Source organism: Panthera pardus, unplaced genomic scaffold, assembly GCF_024362965.1.
Source record: "Panthera pardus isolate Hobbes unplaced genomic scaffold, ASM2436296v1 HiC_scaffold_26, whole genome shotgun sequence".
In the NCBI taxonomy this organism is placed as follows: Eukaryota; Metazoa; Chordata; class Mammalia; order Carnivora; family Felidae; genus Panthera; species Panthera pardus.
In genome coordinates this window covers 6,569,092-6,594,332 of record NW_026526832.1, presented here as the reverse complement: position 1 = coordinate 6,594,332, position 25,241 = coordinate 6,569,092, and the positions used below count along the sequence as shown (strand labels likewise).

At 37.1% G+C, this 25,241-nt stretch overlaps 1 protein-coding gene across 9 annotated transcripts in view; it reads left to right on the top strand.

Annotated features, from left to right (window-relative positions):
* The window catches only part of EML4 (EMAP like 4), a 159,442-nt gene that overhangs the window by 103,263 nt on the left and 30,938 nt on the right, over positions 1-25,241 (top strand). For all 9 annotated transcript variants that reach the window (XM_019446369.2, XM_019446383.2, XM_019446393.2 and 6 more), the window contains 8 exons: positions 2,674-2,797; positions 4,763-4,912; positions 5,871-5,940; positions 7,049-7,159; positions 7,887-7,982; positions 12,577-12,711; positions 12,823-12,958; positions 23,931-24,082. In XM_019446369.2, coding sequence (XP_019301914.1) covers positions 2,674-2,797; positions 4,763-4,912; positions 5,871-5,940; positions 7,049-7,159; positions 7,887-7,982; positions 12,577-12,711; positions 12,823-12,958; positions 23,931-24,082 — 974 coding nt within the window. The remainder of the gene's footprint in view (positions 1-2,673; positions 2,798-4,762; positions 4,913-5,870; positions 5,941-7,048; positions 7,160-7,886; positions 7,983-12,576; positions 12,712-12,822; positions 12,959-23,930; positions 24,083-25,241) is intronic.

Sequence of the window (25,241 nt, the reverse complement as noted above, 5' to 3'; positions counted from 1 at the left end):
CTCTTCTCTGCCCCTCCCCTGCTCATATTCGTTCATTCTCTCTCTCTCTCTCTCTCAAAATAAACATTAAAAAAAAAGTACATGATAGAATCAGAATTCTACCTTATTTGCCTATACATACTATTCTGTGGACAGTCATTTTAAAGCTTATGAAGAGATATTCCAGTGTGTTAAATCATGTAAGCAGTTCCTAGACAGTATTCAGAATGGTCTCAAATCCTTCTCAAAGGGAAGGGAATAAATATTTGTTGAGGACCTCATATTATCCTTTACAGTGTGAAGTCTTATTGATCACAATCACAGGTGGTAAATCATAGTATCATTTTATATAATAAGAAAATGAGGCCAGGGGCACCTGGGTGGTTCAGTTGGTTAAGTGTCTGACTTTGCTCAGGTCATGATCTCACGGTCCATAAGTTCGAGTCCCGCTTTGGGCTCTGTGCTGACAGCTCAGAGCCTGGAGCCTGCTTCAGATTCTGTGTCTCCTCCTCTCTCTGCCCCTCCCATGCTTATGCTCTGTCTCTCTCTGTCTCTCAATAATAAATAAACGTTAAGAAAAAAAACTTTAAAAAAAAAAGGAAAGAAAATGAGGCCAAAGTCACGCAACTAGGAAGTGGTAAAGCTGGAACACAGACCTCAATCAGTCTTTTTCCAGAGCTCGTGTTCTTTCCACTATAATGTATCGTGTCCCTCAGTCTCAGGAATTGTTTGTGGTTCCTAGATGACATACCTGGCCTCCAACATATGTACTGCCAGTTTCCAGAAAGGGAAAGCACTTTCATCCTGACGTGTATTGCCATTTTTATATTAGAAAAGTTGACAAGCACTAGATAGTTCCTTTGCTTTTACTTAGTTGTTTGTGCTGCTAAAGGAATAATTGATAAATAATAACTGACAGAAGAATCAATATGGTATTCTTAGCTTTCTCTCTTCGCAAAAGAGAGCTTTTATTTTCTTTGATACTATTATCCCTAACCCATTCCCTTCCCTGGACATGTGATCTCTTCTAGGTGGTGATAGAAGCATCTACTAATTGTTTTGTTTTTTCATTCAGAAAGCATTTATGATATATACCCCTGATCAAAGATCCTAGGGGAAATTCCAAGGGACAGGATATCTACCTCTAAGAATTTATATGCTTTTAAAAAAAAAAAAACTTTGAGGGAAAATTATATAACAAATTGATACCTATAAGAAAATAAACTATACAAAGAAGGACAAGGAGACACAGATAAATACGATTGCAGAAGAGAAATAGTTGCAGCTGGTAATCATTTAGTTCTCATCAGAGTCCAGCTGTGCTAAAAATCATCAGGAAGCAGAGCCCACTCTTAGGTTCAGAAGTAATAAAGACCTACATCATGTGGTGTGAAAACTGTGGCGTGGGAGGTCTTAGCCTGTTCTTAGATCAATCCATGAGGCCAAGCACAAGTGAGTAATAATAATAAAAATAACTTGAACTTCTCACCCATAACACAGTTGTTTAATCTGACTCTGAAGAAATACTTGCAGACGTTCATCAAGTAATTTATCTTTCCTTCTTCCATGGTTTGCATCATATAAACTATTGAATTATTATGTACTCTTCTACTTAGTAGCTTAGGTCATTATTAGAGGTCCTAGAGTTGTATCAGCCTCAGGTTGATGACCACATGTGCAGTCTGTTTCTAATGCTGTTTTTTCATAGCAAGCCAAACGAGTTGGTAGGTGCTAGACATTTCCTAGGCTTTTATACTGAATCCCTTACTTTCATCTTCCCATTCAGGTTCTCTTGTAGCCATTTCACCATCATTGTCAACATTTATTAAACTTACCTAGATGTAGGTCATTGGAATGCTGGGCCAAGGAGGGGTGTTCATTGTTTTTAAGGAACAAACTCATCTGTTTAGTGAAGTTTTGTTTCCTTTTGTAAAAGATTCGCAACAAATATGATTTGATTCTAGACTTGTCTAACATTTTTAGTTTTAGATTGTTGCAGATCTTATAAACAACTATTTGGTCTATGTAAAGATGTTTTAGAACCTATACTGCTAATTAGAAAACTGTTTCGTAGCACTGTCTTTTAAAAATGTTAGCATATTGTAATTGAATTTATATATGTTAGCATATTGTAATTGAATTTAATTGTTTAGGCCCAGCCCTGATTGTAGGCACATTCCTGCAGTGAGGGAAGTTGGTCTTCTTTCCAGCTGTACTCCCTGTGAATAGCAGAGCTCTTGTCTTCTCTCTGTATCCTGACTTAGGAGGCTGTGTGACTCCTCTCATTATGGTATATTCTCAGGCCATGTTTTTTGTATGTCATTAAACATCAGTAGGTTGATCAGGTAGTGTGGTAGATACGGTTGTCATCTGCCCTGATAATCTTTTTCTTCTTTTCAACTGTCAGAAAAACTTCCATCATAATTTTTTTTTTTTTTTGCATTTTTCTACCTCAACCTTCCTGACCTCCTTGTTTAGTTTAATTGTGAAAATAGGTATTCTCACTTAAGGAAACGACTGGTATTTTTTCCCTACAATGTTTTAGACAAAGTCTTTATATAAAAATGATTATGTATAAGAATAAAACTCTGTACTAGCTATTTTTGTCTTGCTCTTACTCTACCACCTTAAAAATCCACTTTTCTATGGTTATTCACAAAACTGACTTAATTTTTTTGTCTTATGTTTCAACAGAAGGAGAATATGTTAAAATGTTTATGCGAGGTCGGCCAATTACAATGTTCATTCCTTCTGATGTTGAAAACTATGACGACATCAGAACAGAACTGCCTCCTGAGAAGCTGAAACTGGAGTGGGTGTATCCTCTACTGTGACAGCAAATGTGTTCACTTTGTCTTCAATTGAAGAAAAATTAGTTTACCTAACCTCTGTCAAAATTGTTGTTGTACGACGGGGGCCCCAGTGACTTACTTGATTGAGCGTTCAACTCTTGATTTCAGCTCAGGTGTTGATCTCATCATTCGTGAGATTAACCCTGCATCAGGCTCTGCGCTGACAGCGCAGCATCTGCTTGGGTTCTCACTCTCTCCCTGCAGCTCCTCCGCTCGTGTTCACAAGCACGCACACCTGCTCTCTCGAATAATTAAACTATTAAAAAAATTCTCTTTAAACAAGAAAAGTGTGATGAGTATAGCAACCACTTGAGAAAGTAAAAAAATGTTACCTCTCATCCTCCACATATTACGTGTATTTTCCCAATAGCAATTTAAAACCACCCAAATTATAATAATTTTGGATAGGGCAAACAGTGTTCTATGAACATCATGGTAGGTATTTGCGATGTGGTAGAGAAGACATTGGAATGGAATTAGAAGAATCAGCCCCACCACCCTCAGTGAACCTTACTTCACTTACAAGTTAATAACTCCTACTTCACTGAGCTTTTGTAAGAATTAAATAAGAAAACATCAGTTAAGCATTTTGTAACCTGTGAAATAATGTAAATTATTTTATATAAAGACATCAAATTAATAAGGTGATTCTAATACCAGAATTAACCTGTCAGCCAGACTTGGTAAAAAATGACTATATAAAAGAGCTCTCTTAATTTCACTTAGAAATTTTTCTCTCAGAACCTTTGAGAAAGTCCACGAAGCAGAATGGAGTCAGTAGTTTGAACTCAACTTTTTGCCTCCATTCTGTACCCACTTCCCCTGCCCTTTGATTCATTCCCTCCTTTCCACACAAATTAGCTTTGGAAAACTCACCAATCCTGTAATTCTGTACAACTTTTTTTTTTTTTTTAATGTTTGTTTATTTTTGAGAGAGAGACAGAGTGCAAATGGGAGAGAGGCAGAGAGAGAGGGAGACACAGAATCTGAAGCAGGTTCCAGGCTCTGAGCTGTCTGCACAGAGCCCGACGCGGGACTTGAACCCACGAACCATGAGATCATGACCTGAGCTGAAGTCAGATGCTTAACTGACTGAGCCACCCAGGCGCCATCTGTACAACTTTTTAGTATATGTGCTGCCGAAGTGAGCCCTCTACAACTTTTTAATAAATACTACCAAGCTGTGCCTGGCTGTCTTACTCATTTTTCTTTTAGTTTATTTTTACTTATTTTGAGAGATAGACAGACAGACAGACAGACATAGCAAGCAGGGCAGAGAGAGAGGGAGACAGAATCCCAAGCAGGCTCAGTGCTATCAGCACAGAGTTCGATGCAGGGCTTGAACTCACAAACCGTGAGATCATGATCTGAGCCGAAATCAAGAGTTGGACACTTAACCAACTGAGCCACCCAAGTATTCCTGTCTTACTCATTATTTCAGTCAAGCATAAATGTCATTTTCTCCACCCTTCTTTTGATCCCTCTCTGCACTTTCTCTCCATTTAAATTAGGTGTTCCTTGTTTAGTTTAATTGTGAAAATAGGTATTCTCACTTAAGAAAACAACCACTATTTTTTCCCTTGTCTTTCCACAATTTCTAATGATATATTTAGTGTTTGTTTTTGTCATCATTGCCAGAGCTAAGCTCCAGGGACACAGGTGTCCATTCATTATGTTCAGAAGTATATGTTCTGCTCTGTGCCTGCCACGTGTTAGGAACTCAGTATGTATTTGCGGAATGAGAGATCTAAGTTTTGTGCACATTAAAAACTCAGGGTTGCACCCTGGCTAGTGGCAGGACTTGAGTTTCTTAGTTCTGATGATGCATTCCGGTTTTCTTTATACTTTCCTGATTCCCTTAGGGATCCATGAAAAACTTTAGTTTACACCTTAAAAATAATATTTATTAAAAACCTTGACTCCTGTTTAAGATATGGTTACCGAGGAAAGGACTGCCGTGCTAATGTTTACCTTCTTCCTACCGGAGAAATAGTTTATTTCATAGCATCAGTAGTAGTACTGTTTAATTATGAGGAGAGAACTCAGCGACACTACCTGGGTCACACAGACTGTGTGAAATGGTTGGTATCATTTAATACTTGTGTTTTTCTTTGTCATTTTTGCATTTCTTTATAATTTGGGTTTTTCAGAAATGATTTCTTCTGGAGAGCTCAGATCTTAAGGATATTATGGGTATTGTGTAGATATATTTTAAAAAGCACTTTAATATGGGGAAGCGGTAGTGGAATCTTAAGACAATTTTAATTGATACTACTCTTCTGGAAAGGAATGAGCAGTACATAACAAGAGCAAAAAATTTACATTCTTAATAAGCTTACCCTTTGGTTGCAAGATAGAGAAAGGAGTCTAAATATGGACAGGAAGACATCTTTAAAAAAAAAAAAAACTTTGCTAGTCACTCGTATGTTGATCATGAGGAATGTGGGCATGTATGCTACACAGTTTTCAGTCTTAAAATCTTAAAATGCCCCAAATCTGACCTAAGGGTTCAGCATTAAGAGCTAATTAAAAGGTTGGAGGTACTATGTGAAGATGTTCATTGTGTTCCTTTGTAGAAAAGTAGAAATGGTAGAAGAGCTGTTAATAAGATGCATACGGATGATGTCACAAAAGGGGAATATGCTGATGTTGACACAGAGTTTGCACAGTGCACAACTGCACCTTCCCCGTAATAAAACCGTCTGAGTATGCGTGCCTATGTGCAGGACTAGAAAGGAGCTGGAACAGATGAAGACATTTTAACTTACCCTGTAATTGTGAATATGTGTTTTCTTCAAATTTAGGGCTCCATTAATTTGTTTAATTTAAAAAAGAAAGAAAAAGTGCAGCCGAAAACTTAGGAAAAAACATCTTCTAGGTGATTGATGATTATTTGATTTGCTAAAGAAAACAGGTCACAATGAGAATTTATTAATGATTAAAAATGTTTGAAAATTGATAAATGTTGATACTAAGGCATACTTTCGGCTACTTGAAATGTTTCCCATATTTAAAACTGTTGTTAATACTGCTTTTTAGCCTTGCTATACATCCTGACAAAATTAGGATCGCAACTGGACAGATTGCTGGAGTGGATAAAGATGGAAGGGTGAGTGGCATAGGGTTCTGCATGCTGTATCAGTGACATTGTCATTAGAATGGAGTTGATAGGAATTTTAACCGCAGCTCATTTATTTCATTCTTTTAAAATTTGGCAGCTAAGGGATTTCTAGTATAAGCAGGGAAAAAATAGTAGAATGTAAGAAGATTCCAAAAAACAGAATCATACTACTTAAATATTTTTCTCTAAAAATAAGTGTTCTCCCTGAGGAAACTATTTACTTGTAAAATTGGGAGGACTTGTAAGCTTGTTGATTTTTTTTTTTTTAACATAGCATAACTTATCAGTGTTTGCCAGAAGGTACCGCATTTTCACTATGTTGATGGACCTCTTGACTTTATATTTGACTAGAACTGATAACACTTTAAAAATGTCAGTTCCTATTCAGTATTATTAAATTGGCTTATATAACAAATCCCTTATTTGTAAGGATCAGCAATGAATATTATTGATGATTGATTAACATGTGTATGACTGTACCCATGACATTCTCTGGCTTCAGTTTATTTAAAGAAAAGGAGTCACAATGGTTATAATGGATGACTTCTAAGGCCCCTTCCAGTTACAAATTCTATTTAAGAACTGTTTGGTTAGCAATGTATTGGACACTTATTAGAAAAAAAGTATTATTTTCCTAGAAATGAAGGTAATGTTAAAAGCAGAGTATCCAGAGCAAATTTGCCATGGTTAGACTCCTAACTCCACCTTTTAATAGCTGTATAACTTTGGGCAAGTTATTCAAATCTAAGTTTCCTCATCTGTTAAATGGTAATTATAACAGTACATAGTTTGTGGGATTAAATGAATCAATACATGCGATGTACTTAGAATAGTGTATGACATAGTAAATACTAAATCATTTGCTGCTACTGTTATCACTGTTGTTATTTTCTTGTTTTCATGGTATGAGAAGAAAATATCTGCTCAAGATTCTTTGGGGTCATGTCTAAATGTAGTAGCTATTTTATATTAGATGTTTATCCAGACCCACTGCTTTTGAAAGATGGAATGCAGTTCTGTGTGATAGTAGTATTTACTTGCATCCACCTGAATACCAGTTAGTCTTGCTATTGTATTTTTCCCCTTGTTTTTGCAGCCTCTGCAACCCCATGTCAGAGTGTGGGATTCAGTTAGTTTATCCACTCTGCAAATTATTGGACTTGGGACCTTTGAGCGTGGAGTAGGATGCCTGGATTTTTCAAAAGCAGTAAGTAACAATTTTTAAGGAAGTAAGCAAGCTGCAGGAAAGAAGTCAAGCTCAATTTTGTGTCTGTGTCTGTGTTCATAGAAAGTGATAACTCTGAATTGTTAGCTGTTGCTTAGCAGTGGCCAGCATTTTAACCTAGGTACTAAAGTACTCTGGTTTAAATGGGATACAGGTTTTGTTATACTTAATTATACTTTTGTTCTGTTCTGAACTAGGATTCTAGTGTAATAGCAGGAAATTGTTAGAGGAATATATGTATAGCATGGTCCAGTTGAAATAAGCAGTAAGCTATGCTTTTGCTTCAGCTCGAATCATGGAAATCTTACTTTATTTAGAAAATTTACAGACATGAAAGCTGGCCAGTTCTCCTAGAAAAGAAGTTATTTACGTTTTATTTATCTTGTTTATCTGTGTTAATGTAAGTCAGGTATATCATGGAAAGCTAAATTGCGATTTGAATAATACAAGTAACTATATAGTAAGTGGAAGTTAACCTTGGAAACAAGATTAAAAACAGGAAGTATTTTTAAAAAGAATCTTCATTATATTTCTGAAGAAAATACAGTCAGTAAATAGTATAATCATTTTATTTCAAGTTTATATCCTTTTCAAGTTTAAAGGGTTTGGGATTATATTAATGTTGCCAGTTTTAATAATACGGTATTTCTTCTTAGAAAGTCACCCTTATCTGAAAAGTTTTAAATGCCTTGAATTGACTTTTCTTTAGGATTCAGGTGTTCATTTATGTGTTATTGATGACTCCAATGAGCATATGCTTACTGTTTGGGATTGGCAGAAAAAATCAAAGGGAGCAGAAATAAAGGTAAATCAAAATAAATTTTAATTGAGTATTGTTTTTTAGAATACATTATTTTTTTTCAGATCCTTGGATGTATACTGCATATCCTTAAGTTGCAAGAGCATACCAGTTGGCCATATTCGTTAGATTTATTGATTTGTCGTCATTTTATGGTATTAGGAATACCATTCTTAAAGTATTCTTTTTTTTTTTTTTTAACAACACCTATTTATACTTTCTGTGATAGTTATCTATAGATTCTGAGATCAGTTCTTAAAGTATTCTTTTTTTTTTTTAATGTTTATTTATTTATTTATTTAGAGAGAGGGAGTGCTCAAGCAGGGGAGGAGCAGAGAGAGAGGGTGAGAGAGAATCCCAAGTAGGCTCCATGCTGTCAGTGCAGAGCCCGACGTGGGGCTCGATGCCACAAATGGTGAAATCATGACCTGAGCTAAAATCAATAGTTGGATGCTCAACCAACTGAGCCACCCAGGCACCCCAGTATTCTTTATTTTGAGAGAAAGAAAGAAAGACCAGGGGAGGGGCAGAGAGAGAGGGAGAGAGAGAATCCAAAGCAGGCTCTGCCATGACAGTGCAGAGCCCAACGCATGGCTTGAACTCACGAACCTTGAGATCATGAACCTGAGCCAAAACCAGGAGTCGATGCTTAACTGACTGAGCCACCCAGGCACCCCAAAGTATTCTTAAGATAAAATAGTCAAGCAACTTCAACCAAATTTCAGTGGTACTTCAGGCATATTGTGCTACTGAAATGCCAAAGTAGATGGGTATCTAATCTCAAAATTAACTCTGATTACGCTATCTGGTTTCTCTTTAACAAAATTTGTCATTTATTCAATCTTTAAAGCATTAAAAATCTAAAGGAAAAATTCATCCTTTGGAATATAACTAACATAACCGAAAAGCATATGTAAGGATAAGTTTTTTGGTTTTAATACATGTATGGGATTACTACATAAACTGCTATAGTATTTATAATTGCTATAGAATAGGGTTGATCCCTTTGTGTGGATCTGGCTATAACTTGTAAGAGGAAGAATATAAGGTTAATGCTGCAAATATGGGTCGAAATGGCCTCCTTCTGACAGGCTTTCAGAGGGATTCAGAGTGACAGGATGACTAAAAAAAGCCTATGACATATTTGCTGTACTCCTAAATAACATCACATTCCTTTTTAGTTGAGCACTCTCTCTCTCAGCAGTTTTGTTTGGTATAAGCTAAAGCTTTCAGCTTGTTGGCCAAAAAGAGATTCTTTTAAATAGTGTGAGTTAATCTTTTGAAAAAAATAGAGTAGATTTGATTTTTAATTGAAAAGAATATAACATGTCCAGAAACCTCAAACCTTGAAAAACATAAATGAAGATATAGATTGTCTTTCAGCCATCATTTAGAGTAATTTAACATTGAAACATAAGGATGTTATACCGAAGTAAAATGTGTGCGTTTGATCCTTTGTAGTAAAGGCTATCAGATGATGTCTTGTGGTTTTCCTCCTACTGGCCACTCTGTGTTCTCCTTTCCAAGACCTTAAATGTTGGTATTCTTCAGAGTTATATCCTGTGTCCTCCACTGGTATCATGTATTCTCTCATGGCCTTAGTTACTGTCTACTGTGTCCCGGATCAGTTAACTCTAGCCCAGATCTCTCTCATTTATTTGAGTGTCCTGTCCTGCAAGTCAAAATCAACATGTCCCAATGTGCACCAGTCATCCCCCTTAGGCCCCAAACAGTTTTCGCCTCTCCGTGATTAACACCACATTCCAGCTACTTGTGCAAGCTAGAAGCTCTTTTCCCCTTGCTTCTCACACTGAAGTTCCCTAAGGTCTGTCCCAGATGTCTGTATTAGAGCTCTTTCCAGTGCAAGTGACTGAAAAACAACTAAAGATAACTTAAAGAGAATTTATTCATGTTTAGGGAGAAAAAGAAAACCTCTAATAAAGGTCAGAGAGGAATTTTATCTCAGGAATGACTTGATTCAGGGACCGGATCACTGACTCTCTTGTCTCTCCTCTTTCCCCTGTGTGTTGACCTTATTCTCTTCCACTGTAGGTAAGCTCTATTTTTGTTAAGTCACAAAAATTTGGGAACTGGTACATACCTAGTTAATTTATAGAAGTTTGAAATTCAGTAAGGCAACTTCAAAACCTTATTGACAGAAACTAAGGAAGACCTAAATAAATGGAGGAATATACAATAATCGTGGATAGAATATACAATAATCGTGGATATACAAATTGTTACTTCTCTGCATATTGATCTGTACTTTTTAAAAATTTATTTCTGATCTGTACTTTCTCTTTTTTTAATTTTTTAAACATTTTAACATTTTTTTAACATTTATTCATTTTTTGAGAGACAGAAACAGCTCAAGCAGGGGTGGGGCAGAGAGAGGGAAACACAGAATCCGAAGCAGGCTCCAGGCTCTGAGCTGTGAGATCATGACCTGAGCTGAAGTCAGACCCTTAGCCGACTGAGCCACCCAGGTGCCCCTGATCTGTACTTTCAACATAGTCAAAATCTCAGCATGATTTTCATGGATGTTGACAAGCTAAGTGTATGTGGAAATATGAAGGGATGAGAGTAGACAAAAATAACTAAAGTTGATGAGGGTGTAAAGTAACCGGAACTCGCATACACTCCTGTATGTTGGACATAGAAATTGACACAGCCATTTTGGAAAACTGCTTGGCATTACCTTCTAAGTTTGAACATACACATGTGCATACCCTCTACCATCCTGTTCCACTCCTTGGTATAAATCCAACAAAAGTATATACATGTGTTGACCAAAAGACAAGTAATCAAAAATAATGGTAGCAAAAAACAAAAAAAAAAGGAAGTTACCCAAATGCCAGTTAGTAGGAGGATGGATAAATCAATAACGTGGTCTTTACATATAAAAGAATACAATACAGTAATGAGGAGGAAAAAATTACAATATATGCACCAATATGAAGTAAATCTCATGAATGTAATGTAGATAAAATAGGGCCAGACACAGAGGAGGATATTCTGTGTGATTCCATTTAAATAAAGCAGAGTAATCTGTGCTGCCACAAATCAGGATCATAGCTGCTTGAACAGAGGTAGGGGATAGTGTCCCCTTTTCTAAAGGGATCTAAGGTGTTTGTGCGATGTTAGTAATGTTCTTTTTCTTCTATGCAGAGATGTGTTCGATTTGTGAAAATTTATCAAGCTATGCACTTAGGATTTGTGTACTTTAATGTGTGTGTGTGTGTGTGTATTATACAACAATAAAAATCCAAGTAAAATATTCTATTATGCTACACTCATACCCAAAGTGATTTAATTTCATAGATTATTTCAAATCATGTCTTGATATCTTACCACTAGCATTATGGGTTTGTATACTGGAAATATTTGTAGTTAGCTTTATACGTCAGTTAATCCATTTGGCATGAGATTCAACTGTCAAGTAGTTTTTATTTTATCCAAGTGAAAACTAAGGGCTGCTTAATTATTAAAATGCAGGGGCGCCTGGGTGGCTAAGTCAGTTGAGCGCCTGACTTCAGCTCAGGTCATAATCTCACAGTTTGTGGGTTTGAGCCCTGTGTCGGGCTCTGTGCTGACAGCTCAGAGCCTAGAGTCTACTTAAGAATCTGTGTCTCCCTCTCTCTCTGCTCCTCCCCTGCTCACACTCCCTCTCAAAAAACTAAGTAAAAACATTAAAAAAAGGAAAAAAAAATACATGTATATAAAACCTCTGGGCGCCTGGGTGGCCTAGTCAGTTAAGCGTCCAGCTTCAGCTCAGATCGTGGTCTCATGGCTTGTGGGTTCGAGCCCCACATCAGGCTCTCTGCTGTCAGCACAGAGCCTGCTTCAGATCTTCTGTTTCCCTCTCTCTCTCTCTCTCTCTCTCTCTCGCTTGCTCTCTCTCTGCCCCCCCGCCCACACTTGCTCACTCATTCTCTCTCTCAAAAATAAACATTAAAAACAATTTTTTAAGTATCCTCAATTCAGTAATTTTGTGAAAACACTACATTTGTAATTCCTTTGTGACTCTCATGCCTGTTTTCTTCCTTTTTCACTCCAGTTCTTTTAAATCTTGTCCTTTCTAGAAAGAGCATAAGAATTCTTTCTTTTTTGTTTTTTCATTTCTATAGGAATCTGTAGTGACTATTCTATGTCTACTTTTTAAGCCTTCAGCCTCATGACGAATCTCTAAATCAGTAATATTTTCTTGAATGGTCAATAATAGTACAAAGAAAGATAAGACTTTTTTTTTAATCAGAATAGCAATCTGTCTTTAAGATAGAATGTACATGGCTCTTGATTTGCTACTATTATTATAGTTTTCCCTGAATGTGCAGGAAATTAAAATCTAAAACTAATTCATATGTCTTCCTAATGCAGAGTTATTATATATAAATAGCATAAAAGATGATACACTAGTGTGAGGACATCAAATTTAAATCATTATTCTGAAAATCTATTAAAATTTTTCAGGAAAATTGATCTTAATAGAAAAGGCATTATCTCAAAATGTTTCCTAGTCTTCAATTGTCAGTAGCTATAATTGGTACTTGCTGGAGATAAGGATATACACTTCATCTAAAGCTTTATTTCTTATCCACAGACAACAAATGAAGTTGTTTTGGCTGTGGAATTCCATCCAACAGACGCAAATACCATCATAACATGTGGTAAATCTCATATTTTTTTCTGGACCTGGAGTGGTAATTCACTAACAAGAAAACAGGGAATTTTTGGGGTAAGGATCAGAATGTTAAAACTTCATTATAAAACTTTTAATTTTTATTGTTTAGTAAACATAGTCATCATGCCAAAGGAAAAACTGAAAATTCTCATTGTTTCATTGTAGAAATATGAAAAACCAAAATTTGTGCAGTGTTTAGCATTCTTGGGAAACGGAGATGTTCTTACTGGTGACTCAGGTGGAGTCATACTTATATGGAGCAAAACTACTGTAGAACCGACACCAGGGAAAGGGCCTAAAGGTACAGTATTCTCACACTGAAGTCCTCACTTTTAACGTGTACGTCTTGCTGTTGTAGGCCGGCTCTTACTCAGACCAGGAGAGTCATCAACATGCATTTTGTTTTTAACGTTTTTCATGATCTGTTTTTTAAAGTTAAATTGTTTACACACCTATTCATGACCATATATAACCTACGTTTGACAATATTGAACCTTTCCTTCTAGGAGGTTAATACAAAGTAATTAGAGATGATAAAGATATATATACTAATTTAAAGAGTACAAAGATTGAGAGAGAAATCATCCTGATCTTTAGTGTTTTGTGAAGGCTTCACAGAAGAAATGGTATTTAAGTTAAGCCATAATGATACAAAACTTCAAAAGATATGGAACATTGATCCCAGTTTAGGGAAACAGTGCAAGCAGAGGCAGAAAGATGGATATGAATGTGAGGCATCCAGGATAATGTGAATAAATTTGTCGTGTACAAGTGTTAACAGAGATGAGAAATAGCCAACTTGAGGGAAATCTGATTTTTTTTAATTGTTTTTTTTTACATTTACTTATTTTTGAGAGACAGAGAAAGAGCACAAGTGGGGCTGGGGCAGAGAGAGAGGGAGACACAGAATCCAAAGCAGGCTCCAGGCTCCAAGGTGTCAGCACAGAGCCCAACGTGGGGCTTGAACTCACAAACCGTGAGATCATGACCTGAGCCGAAGTTGGATGCTCAACTGACTGAGCCACCCAGGCACCCCGAAGGAAATTTGATTTTAAAAAAGAGTAGTGTTTTATAATTCCTACTATCAGTTTAATTAATACAGTCTAAGTAATTAAAAATTTAAGTAAGGATTAAGATACAGATTTTTTTGTAACCAAAAAAGAATCCTTAAAACTGGTTGAGTTGACCATGAAAGACAAGTTGTGAGGCTGATGGTCTTTATCCCCCAGTTAGATACCAGAAAAGACCCTGGTGAGAAATAAGATGTAAAAAGAAAAAAGTTGGGGCACGTGGGTGGCTCAGTCAGTTAAGCATCCGACTTCGGCTCAGGTCATTATCTCAACAGTTTGTGGGTTTGAGCCCTGGCATCGGGCTCTGTGCTGATGGCTTGGAGCTTGGGGCCTGCTTCGGATTCTGTGTCTCCTTCTCTCTCTGCCCCTCCCCGACTTGTGCTATGTCTCTCTCTGTCTCTCAAAAATAAATAAATGTAAAAAAAAAAAAAATTAAGAAAAAATTAACAAGATAGAACTGTTTATTTAGTGCCCCCAAAGAAGGGAGGAGTTTCTAGGAGTATCAGTGCTATAAAGAAATCAAGAATTAAAACTAAGAAACAACCATTAGTGGTTTACAGTATCAACAGAACTTAGATTAAGGCCCCAAAACAGCTAAGTATAGAATGGCCAGTTTGAAAATGGAGAATTTTGAGAATGCAACGTGAAAATGGAATGGGAAGTAGAGAGTTACTAGAGTCAGTCAGTAGTCTTCTGAAGGGTGCCTAAAACCTGAAGTAAAATGGGAATTGCCAGTGACAAGGAGGAAACTAAAACTCTTAGAGACAGGAGAATACCTGGATTAGGTATAGGAGGAAGAATTATCCTTGAAAAATAGCAAGAGCTTCCATTCATTCTGAGACTGGAGCTTTAGAAGCTGAGATATTCTATGTGGGTAAATGGGGGGGGGGGTCATGCAGGATGACATTGCTCTCAGTAAAGGTGACTTTGTTAAAGACTTGACGTTTTTAAAGGGACAGTGTGAGCAGAGGAGAGGCAGAGAAGGGGAGAGACAATCCCAAGCAGGCCCTACATTGTCAGTACATGCCCAGTCCCATGAAGCCACAAGGTCATGACCTGAGTCAGAACCAAGAGTCGGACACTTAACCAGCTGAGCCATCCAGGCACCCCTGAAGTTTCTGTTTTTAACGGATACAAAAAGAACAATAGTAATGTCATGTAAAGTATCACATAGACTCCATTACTTCAGAGTTCTACTTGTTGGAATTGAGATCCAGCTAAAACCTTTGTCTTTTCTGTGGATAGTAGGTTTACTATAACAAATAATAATAAAACCAAAACCCTGTGAACTTAGAGATATTATTTTCTAAACAATTAGTGATTAAAACTATCCTTATCAACTCTTGAAAGGCTGTTTCCAAAGATCTTAACAGCTCATGACTAACAGCTCTTTATAGTGTAGTAATAAAGAATGATTGTCCCAGTTACTACATTTGTGGCACATTTCCTACCTTTCTCCTCTGCTTTTCTCAACATAGCAACAGACTAGAGGGTTCAGTCTCCCTTGGGCTGCGTCCTGTGAGGGTAGTGTGTATGGCCATGTTAATCAAAAAGAATGAAATCTTGCCATTTGCAACTACCTGGATAGAACTAGATGGTATTATGCTAAGCGAAATTAGAGAAAGACGAATATCATATGACTTCACTTATATGAGGACTTTAAGATACAAGATAGATGAACATAAGGGAAGGGAAGCAAAAATAGAGTAAAAATGGGGACAAAACATAAGAGACTCTTAAATATGGAGAACAAACAGGGTTAGTGGTGGAGTTGTGGGAGGAGGAATGGGCTAAATGGGTAAAGAGCATTAAGGGATCTACTCCTGAAATCATTGTTACACTATATGATAACTACTTGAATGTAAATTTTAAAAAATAATAAATTTTTTAAAAACTTGAAAAAAAATTAAAAATACCATAAAAAAAAAGAAAGAAAGAAAGAAACAGGGACACCTGGGTGGCTCAGTTGGTTAAGCGTCCGACTTAGGCTCAGGTCATGATCTCGCAGTTTGTGAGTTCGAGCCCCACGTCAGGCTCTGTGCTGATAGCTTGGAGCCTGGAACCTGCTTTGGATTCTGTGTCTCCCTCTCTCTCTGCCCCTCCCCCTGCTCATGCTCTCTCTCTGTCTCTCAAAAATAAATATAAATGTTTAAAAAAAATTTTTTTTTAAATATGCATGGCCATATTATAAAATGGGAGGGGGGGAGAATAAACTCATAGTTTGGTCCCCTTCTTTTTCTCACTACAGCCCCTCTTCCCAGCCCCCATAATAGGCTTTGGCATTTCTTTAGCTTTACCTCAAATTGATTTTTCTCAGAAATAAAGATAAATTTTTAAGCCCCATTTGTACCCAAACACGTAGGTCCACTTTGCCCTTTTCTCTGGTAGGTGAAAAAAATTACAAGAGCAACATTGAAAATAACCTTTTTCAACACCCCCTCCCTTTTTTTTTACTATTAAGAAAAAGCTGAAAAAATATCCAGACTATCATGCTTCCTTCAGAGTAGAAGTTTATAAGAAAAATTAGAGATGTTGTTCTAAAATCAGTGGGCTGGGAGCAGAGAGAGCTTATTTATTAGCAGTAACAGGTGGTAACAGCAGAAAGAAAACTAGCTATACCGATCAGAGTCTGAGAATCCACAAGAAGAGAGGTAGGGGTTGACAGGGAACCAACTTGGGGTGCCTGAGACATTTCCCCTGGGGATTGGGAGAGCAGCATGCCCTGGTTTCTCTTATTCATCCCCCTCACCTTAAACACGCTGAAACAACTTCCCTTTGTCTCTCTGGAGTCTGCATCAGACCGTGGAAATCACCACAAATAACGTAGGAATAAGGGGATCCTTGTTTCTCTGCTCAGAAGGAAAGTCCTAATTTACATGTCTGTCTTCCCTAATAAGTCTGACTTTCCCAGGATTCAGATAATGTCTGGCAGCTGTTACTAGCTGTTTGAAAAGTATTTGTTAAACATTTTATTAAGGAAATGACTTTACTCTTACCTTTGGGTGTTAGTGTAGGAATAAAAGTTGAGTGGTACAGATGAAAGCACTATTTTCATGGAAATGGGGAATTTGACTATAGCACTGCAGATTTCTATGATTGCGCAGATTTTAAACTATATATTTTTGGAGATGTACTACAGTAGTGTTCTCCATATTCATTCAACTGAATTTCTAAGTTTGGCAGGTGACTTGGATAGTTGTCAATCCTTAAATTTTACTACCAGTGATCCAGATCTCAATCATTGGCCATGCATTCTTTAGCTTGTTTTGTCCAATTCAGGTTCAAAACTCACAATAAGGATAGCAGTGGATTGCGGATTCTTAAGAAAAAAGAATGGTAGGCGGGGGCACCTGGGTGGTTTCCACAGGTTAAGTGCCCAACTCTTGATTTTGGCTCAGGTCATGATCTCAGGGTTGAGTTCGAGCCCTGCGACCAGCTTCGCACTGACAGCACAGAGTCTGCTTGGGATTCTCTCTCTCTGCCCCTCCCCTGCTCACGTGTGCGCAAGCATGCTCTCTCTCGCAAACTTTAAAGAAAAAAAAAAGAACAGTGATATTAATCAACTACCTTTCCCACTTATCTCTGTTTTCTTTTTCCTGGGCACATTTGTTCAGTATTAGAAATGCAAGGAACAGCAGTGTCTACCAAAACAGTGACATGTTATCCTCTGACACTAAGCAGAATTTGGGTATAAATGTACCCTTCATTAGCCTTAATGTGTGTTGAAGTGGGAGGCAGGGAGAGGTGGTTTTTATTTTGGTTTTTGTCTAAAAAACTTGTGGCTTGGGCTTTTTTCCAGAAATCTGCATGTGAACATACAGGAAACAGGAAATCTAATCTTTGTAAATTGCTGGGCATATAAAATGGACTGTGTTGTCCTCTGCCATATGACTGATCCCGTTATGGGCAAACTTGTTAAGAATTTCGTTCCTTCCTTTACATTTGAGGGTTTCAGTTCTGTAAGTATGGCTAGGAAGGATTTGATGAGTGCAATGAACACTCAAAGTTTCCATTTTTAAATTCTTGCCAAAAATTTCAGTAGATTGATCCATTTTGCATTTCTGCATCCGTGGCAGTCTTTTCAACCAGATCTGAGTGTACTGTGATAACGTGTCTGATAAAGGGACATTCATCCCTTTATTTTGGATGGTGGAAGTATAATTCCATAGCTAATTTTTTACTCTACTAATAGCAAACAAACCAAAACTGTATTTTATACTTCATAAGCTCTTTGTATATTTTCTTCTTGCTTCCAAACCATTTTTTCCTTACCTTAAATTAACAGAAATCTTCAAAGTAATTAGAATTTTCTATTTTTTCCTGATTTTATTGAGCTGCAATTGGCATATAACATTGCACAGTTTAAAGTGTACAGCATAATGTATATGCCAAATGATTACCATAAATGTTTAGTTAATATCCATCGCTTCGCAGTTTTTTTCTTGTGATGAGAACTTTTAAGATCTACTCTCAGCATCTTTCAAATGTACAATATAGTATTAATTATAGTCACCATGCTGTATATTACATCCCCAGAATTTTATCTAATAACTAGATATTTCTACCTTTCGACCATTGTCACCCATTTCCCCCGCCACCACCTGTTTCTGTTAGTTCATTTTTTTAGATTTTACTTGTAAGTGAAATCATATAGTATTTGTTTTTCCGTGTCTGACTAATTTCACTAAGCATAATGCCCTCAGGGTTCATCCATGTTGTTACAAATTGCAGGATTATCTTCTTTTTTTATTCCATTGTATATGTGTATGTGTGTGTACGCTGATCACCTAAGTGCTGATCACCACTTAGGCTATTTCGTTATTTTCTGTTTCTCATGTTGAGTACAAAGTAATTGTTATTTCCAACGTATATGAAAAAGTTCAGATTTTTCTTCTATGAAATAATTCATAAATTTTAAGTGGGGGGAGGGGAATTTGAGAATATCTACAAGATCATTAAAATGTCCATTTTTCTTAAATCTTTGCCGGATTTCTTTAAGAAACACCATTTTACATGCTCCAAATTATCAACATGGACATATTTGCCCAGTTGCTAAGAATATAACATAAGTTTCAAAGTCTCCCTAACATTTGATTCCATAGTTCTTAAACAGGCACAGAAAGCCCTTGAGACTATCCATATTTGGCAGTCAAGGTAAACTGCTTTTTAAGGAAACTTTGTTTCTGTTAGAGATGATAAGAAAGGGGAGATTTGAAATTAAATACCTGAAGGTACAGTAGGTTTTTAAATTCAAGGATAATTATTTTTCTTGGTAGGTATTTCAAAAATTATTTGGCTTAAATTGGAATGTCAGAAATACAGGCTCATGAGAAAGAAATCTTTGATAATTTGGGCCTTTTTTTTAAATGTTTGTTTATTATTTATTTATTTAGAGAGAGAGAGAGAGAGAGAGAGAGTGTGTGTGTGTGTGTGTGTGTGTGTGAGAGAGAGAGAGAGAGAGAGAGAGAGAGAGAGAGAGAGAGAGAGAGAGAACGAACACAGGGGAGGGGCAGAGAGAGAGAGAGAGGGAGAAAGAGAATCCCAGGCAGGCTCTGCCCTGTGAATGCAGAGCCTGATGCAGGGTTGATTCTCACCGACCATGAGATCATGGCCTGAGCCGAAATCAAGAGTCAGACGCTCAACTGACTGAGCCACCCAGGCGCCCTGACTGAAAATTTGTTTTCTCAGTAAATACTGTCTAAAGGGAGCTTTGGTAATTTGTATAAATTTGAAACACAGAAACTTTAGCTCAGCTAATATTAGGTCCTTCTCAGGAAATAACTCTCCTGGGGTAGGAGGTAGAAAGTGAAAATTTCATGGAGTTTATGCTACTTAGATATTTTTATTCTTGATGAAGCATTTGTTCCTCAGGTTTATTTTCTGTTTTCTAACATTCCATCATTCTAGGAAGATCTTAAGTGTTTAATGAGGTTTATGTGGTGTTTGGAAGTATGGAAGACTGAATTAAAAAAAAACTGTATTGCATATTTCTACATTCTGATGGAGATCCATGAAATTCCACATCTCTGTGTTTTTTTGTGATTTCTTGCATGGTACCATGGTACTTTCAGACTACTCTTGTTATTTGACCATGCGTGAGAAAATAAGCCCTTTGCTTTTTTTTTTTTTTTTTTTTTGTCTTAATGCCCAAATCCAACAACACTCAAAAAATTTACATCTCTCAGATGTCCTTTCTTTCTTGGTCACATCAGAGCCATGATAAATAATTGGCTGGCTATCGTGCTGGACACAGTTGTAGTGTTCAGTGTTTAAAGTATTTTTAGGTGATGAATGTTGATGTGCACTGAGGCAGTTGACATGAATAAAAGTTTGTTGGAGTTCTGCCCCCGGCTCTGCTGATTCAAGCAAGCTCTACTCCAAATCAGGGAAGCCATTTCCTTGCTCCCTGCCAAATACACTTTTCTATTAAGTATCTGTACCACTAGCATCCTCACACTGAGTAATTTTTAGAGCCAGCTGCAGCATTTTTTTTAAATTCAAATTTCAGTTAATTTCTTAAATACAGTGGCAGCTCAAATAGATAAGTAAAAATGAACAATCTCAATGACAGCTTTATTGAGATTTATTAAGTTCACATACCATAAAACTCACCCTTTTAAAATGTACACTTGATTTTTAGTACACTCATGGAGTCATACAACCATCACCACTATCCAATTTCAGAACATTTCATCACCCCAAAAACAAACACTGGGTCCATTAGCAGTCATTTGCTATTTCTCCCTCCCGGCAGCCTGTAGCAACCATTCGTCAGCTTTTGGTCTCTAGGGATTTGCCTCCTTTGGACATTTCACATAAATGGAGTCATACAGTATATGGTCCTTTGTGACTGGCTTCTTTTATTAGAACCTTAATGTTTTCAAGATTCATCTATGTTGTGGCACATATCATACCTCATTCTTTTTGTGGCTGAATAATATTACATTATAAATGTACATATTGTGTTTATCCATTTTTCAGTTGAACAACTTAGAAAATGAACAATTTTTTTCAGTTTTATTGAGGTATAATTGGGATATGATTTTGTATACATTTAAGATATATAACAATGATTTGATTTGATATATGTTTATATTGCAAAGTGACTATCACAGTAAGTTTTGTTTACGTCCAGCACCTCATATAGTTACAGATTTTTCTCTTTTGATGAGAGCTTTTAAGATCTACTCTCTTAGGGGTGCTTGGGTGACTCGCTTGTTTAGGCGTTCGACTCTTGATTTCAGCTCAGGTCATGATCTCGCAGTTCGTAAGTTCAAGCCCTGCATTGGGCTCTGCACTTACAATGTAGAGAGCCTGCATGGGATTCTCTCTTTCACTCTGCTCCTCCCCACCCCCTTCTCTCTCTCTCTCTCAAAATAAACAAAAAAAAAAAATCTACTCTCTTAACAACTTTCAAATATACAATAGTGTATTCTTAACTGTAGTCACCATGCTGTGTGTTAACTTCCAAGAACTTCTTTATCTTATAACTGGAAGTTTGTACCTTTTAACCACCTTCACCCATTTCTCCCACTGAATAATTTTTTTTTTAATTTTTTAACGTTTTTTATTAATTTTCGAGTTAGAGCATGAATGGGGGAGGGTCAGAGAGAGAGAGAGGGACACACAGAATCTGAAACAGGCTCCAGGCTCTGAGCTGTCAGCACAGAGCCCAACGCGGGGCTCGAACTCACAGACCGTGAGATCATGACCTGAGCTGAAGTCGGACGCTTAACCGACTGAGCCACCCAGGTGCCCCCACTGAATAATTTTTAAACTTGTAATTTTTTTCATTTTTCCAAGCGATTTTAGATCTGTTGACTGATTTGGGCCATATTTAAACAAGGCTCTACCTTCCCGTTTGTAACCTACTTACTAATTCTACAAGATATCTTCCTAAGAGCTTTACTCTTGCTCTCCTAGCCTCACTAGCCAGATAAAGAGCTTCTATGAGTTAACATATCATGAATACCAAAGAGAAGGTCTCAGGAAATGAACTGGTTATAGTTTGAATACTAAAATCTTACCCTCACCCTCAAGAAAGAGGATCTGAGGGGCACCAGGCTAGCTCACTAGGTGGAGCATGACATTCTTGATCTCGGGTTCATGGGTTCAAGCCCCATGGTAGGCATGGAGCCTATTTAAAATTTAATTAATTAATTTAAAAAGGATCTGATGTATGTATATATATATATATATATATATATATATATATATATATATATATATATACATACACACACACACACATATATATCTGATTACATATATATAATACATACATACATAATTGACCCTTGAACAGCATGGGTTTTGAATTTCATGGGCCCACTTATGTGCAGATTTTTTGTTTTGTTTTTAATGTTTATTTTTGAGAGACAGAGCACGAGCAGGGGAGGGGAAGTGAGAGACAGAGACCTAGAATCTGAAGTAGGCTCCAGGCTCTGAGCTATCGGCACAGAGCCCAACGTGGGGCTTGAACTCAGGAGCTGTGAGATCTTGACCTGAGCCGAAGTTGGACACTCAACTGACTGAGCCACCCAGGCGCCCTGGTATTTTTTTTTCTTTTAAAGTTTATTTTGGGAGAGAGAGAGAGCCCTTGGGGGTGGGGGTTGGGGGGTGGCAAGAGAGAGGGTGAAAGAAAATCCCAAGCAGGCTGCATGTCGTCAGTGCAGAGCCCAACCCGGGGCTGGATCCCACAAACTGTCAGATCATGACCTGAACCTAAATCAAGAGTCAGATGCTTAAGCTATTGAGCCACCCAGGCGCCCCTACACATTTTTACAGTACAGTACTATAAATGTATTTTTTTATGGCTTTAATATTTTTTCTAGCTTACTTTATTGGAAGAGTACAGTATGTAATTTATACAGCATGCAAAATACATGTTAATCGACTGTTGGTATCATCAGCAAGGTGTCTGGTCAGCAGTAGGCTATTAGTTAAGTTTTTGGAGGGCCAAAAGCTATACACAAGATTTTGAACTGCACAAGGGGTTGGCACACCTAAATCCTTTGTTATTCAGGGGCCAGTTGTATGTATGTACATAATTTGTTTGTTAATCTCCACATGGACTTTACTTAAATATTTTTTTATGGACCTGCCCTCTCCCTCCCTGGGTACATGTAAAGTTCCGTGGAGATACAAGAAAGCTGGGCTATCATTCAGCCATCATATTAGTACAACTGGACCGGTTTTTCAAATGCTTCTCTAGTTGAGGGCACCTGGATGGCTCAGCCCGTTGAGCATCCAACTCTTGATTTCAGCTCATGTCATGATTCCAGGGTCGTGGGATCAAGCCCCACATCAGGCTCTGTGTGAATGTTGAGCCTGCTTAAGATTCTGTCCCTCTGCCCCTTTTCCCTGATGTGTGCTCTCATTCTCTCTGTAAAATTTTTTTAAAAAAATTTTTAAATACTCCTCGGGGCGCCTGGGTGGCTCAGTTGAGCATCCAATTCTTGATTTCCGTGCAAGTCATGATCTCATAGTTCATGGGTTGGAACCCCTGCATCAGACTCTGCACTGACTGTGGAGTTTGCTTGGGATTTTCTCTCTCCCTCTACCCCTTCCCTTCTCATGCTCGCTCTCTCATTCTCTCTCTCTCTCTCTCTCTCTCTCAAAATAAACTTAAAAAAATATATTAAAAATACTTCTTTAGTTGATCAAAAGCCACAGCTCTAGGCTGCCAGTGCCCACTTCTGCCCCAGTATCTTTCTCAGTCCTCCATTTCATAGCAAGTAAAGTAAAGGCAGAGCAGAAGGCTTCCACATCAACAGTGGTTGTTAAATGTTACGGCTGTTACCTCAGCAGGAAATGAAGACTTTTGGGGAAAGTTAAAGGAATGGTGAGTAAAGACTGGAGTACTTGTCGCAGCTTTGTCACTAGCTATGTGGTGTCCTCAGCTCTAAAATCAGAAGAGTAATACCTACCGTAACTACCATACAGAATGATTATAAGACATAGTAAGTTCTGAGGCTAAGATATCCTATGTTGTCTGTAGAGTTATCACTACTTTAGCTTATCTTTTTGTAAGAATTATTTTGAAATGTTTTCAGAGTAACTAAATACTGACATAAATGCAAAAGTAGGAACTTTTGATTATTCACTCTATAAAGTTTTCTTCCAAAAAGACACTAAATTCTGATGGAAAATGTATCACTAGTGTTTTGTTTTTTTTTTTTTTTTTTACTCTCATCTTACTAGGTGTTTATCAGATCAGCAAACAAATCAAAGCTCATGATGGGAGTGTGTTCACACTTTGTCAGATGAGAAATGGAATGTTATTAACTGGAGGAGGGAAAGACCGAAAAATAATTCTGTGGGATCATGATCTGAATCCTGAAAGAGAAATAGAGGTAAGGATGAAAATGAAACATGAAAATTTTAAAATATTAAGCCCTCTAAATGCATGTCTTTCATCCCACATTAAGATAACACACTTTCCTGGGAAATTGGTACACATTCTTGTCATTTCATTGTCTTAAAAAAAAAAAAAAGAAGAAGGAAAAAGAACCATTCATTAATAATTTGAAAAAGTAAAAACAGTATATTGGTCAGAATAACTAGTTGTTTATTTCTGAGATTAGTTTATAGTGATCCAAAAATATAACCATGCATATTTAAAATTCAGCAGACATTCATCTAATAAACTATTCAATTCCAAGGCATACAAAATAAGCAGTTTGATTTTAAAACTTGAAAGTAATCTTTAGGGGTGCCCTGGTGGCTCAGTCGGTTAAGCGTCTGACTTTGGCTCAGGTCATGATCTCGCAATACATGAGTTCAAGTCCCACATTGGTTTCACTGCTATTGGCACAGAGCCCACTTCAGATCCTCTGTCCCCTTCTCTCTCTGCACCTCCCTCTCTCTGTATCTCAAAAATAAAATAAAACATTTAAAACAAATTGGAAGTAATTTTAAACAGCGGGCTGAATGATAATTGCTAGTTATCTAAGTTTGTGTCTGCTTCATATCATGGACTAAGTGTATCCACAGATACTATGTGCTCAGTGAAAGTTTGCTAATTAAATTGAGGTCTGTCTCTGGATGTGAAATGGTTAAGAATAGTATTTTATCGGTCAGTGATTCTCAAAGCAAGGGCAAATTTCACTCAGTTTAGTGTTCTATTTTTTTGTGATTTAAATTTTTAATTTAGGCTCAGTGTTTTCAACATGTAACATGTTTTCCAGACAAAATGTTTTCTAAAAAAGAGGATCCTGATAATACTGCTCTTGGTTTTATTTCCAAGAAGATAAGTCGAAAGGTTCCCTTTATCTCAACCTTAAGTTCACCAGGGAAATGTCACTTCCTTTACTATTTCTTTTTTTTTTTTTCCACAGATAACTTACATTCTTTGTAATCAAAAGCTACACCATCTAGTTCATTCTTCCCCTCGCCATCAGTTTGGATTACCGTTAGAATTCAATTATTCGTGTCCTCCTTTATAAAGAATTGTATTATTTCAGGGTCATTCCTTGGGCTTATTATTAATACACCATTCACTGAGAGTATATA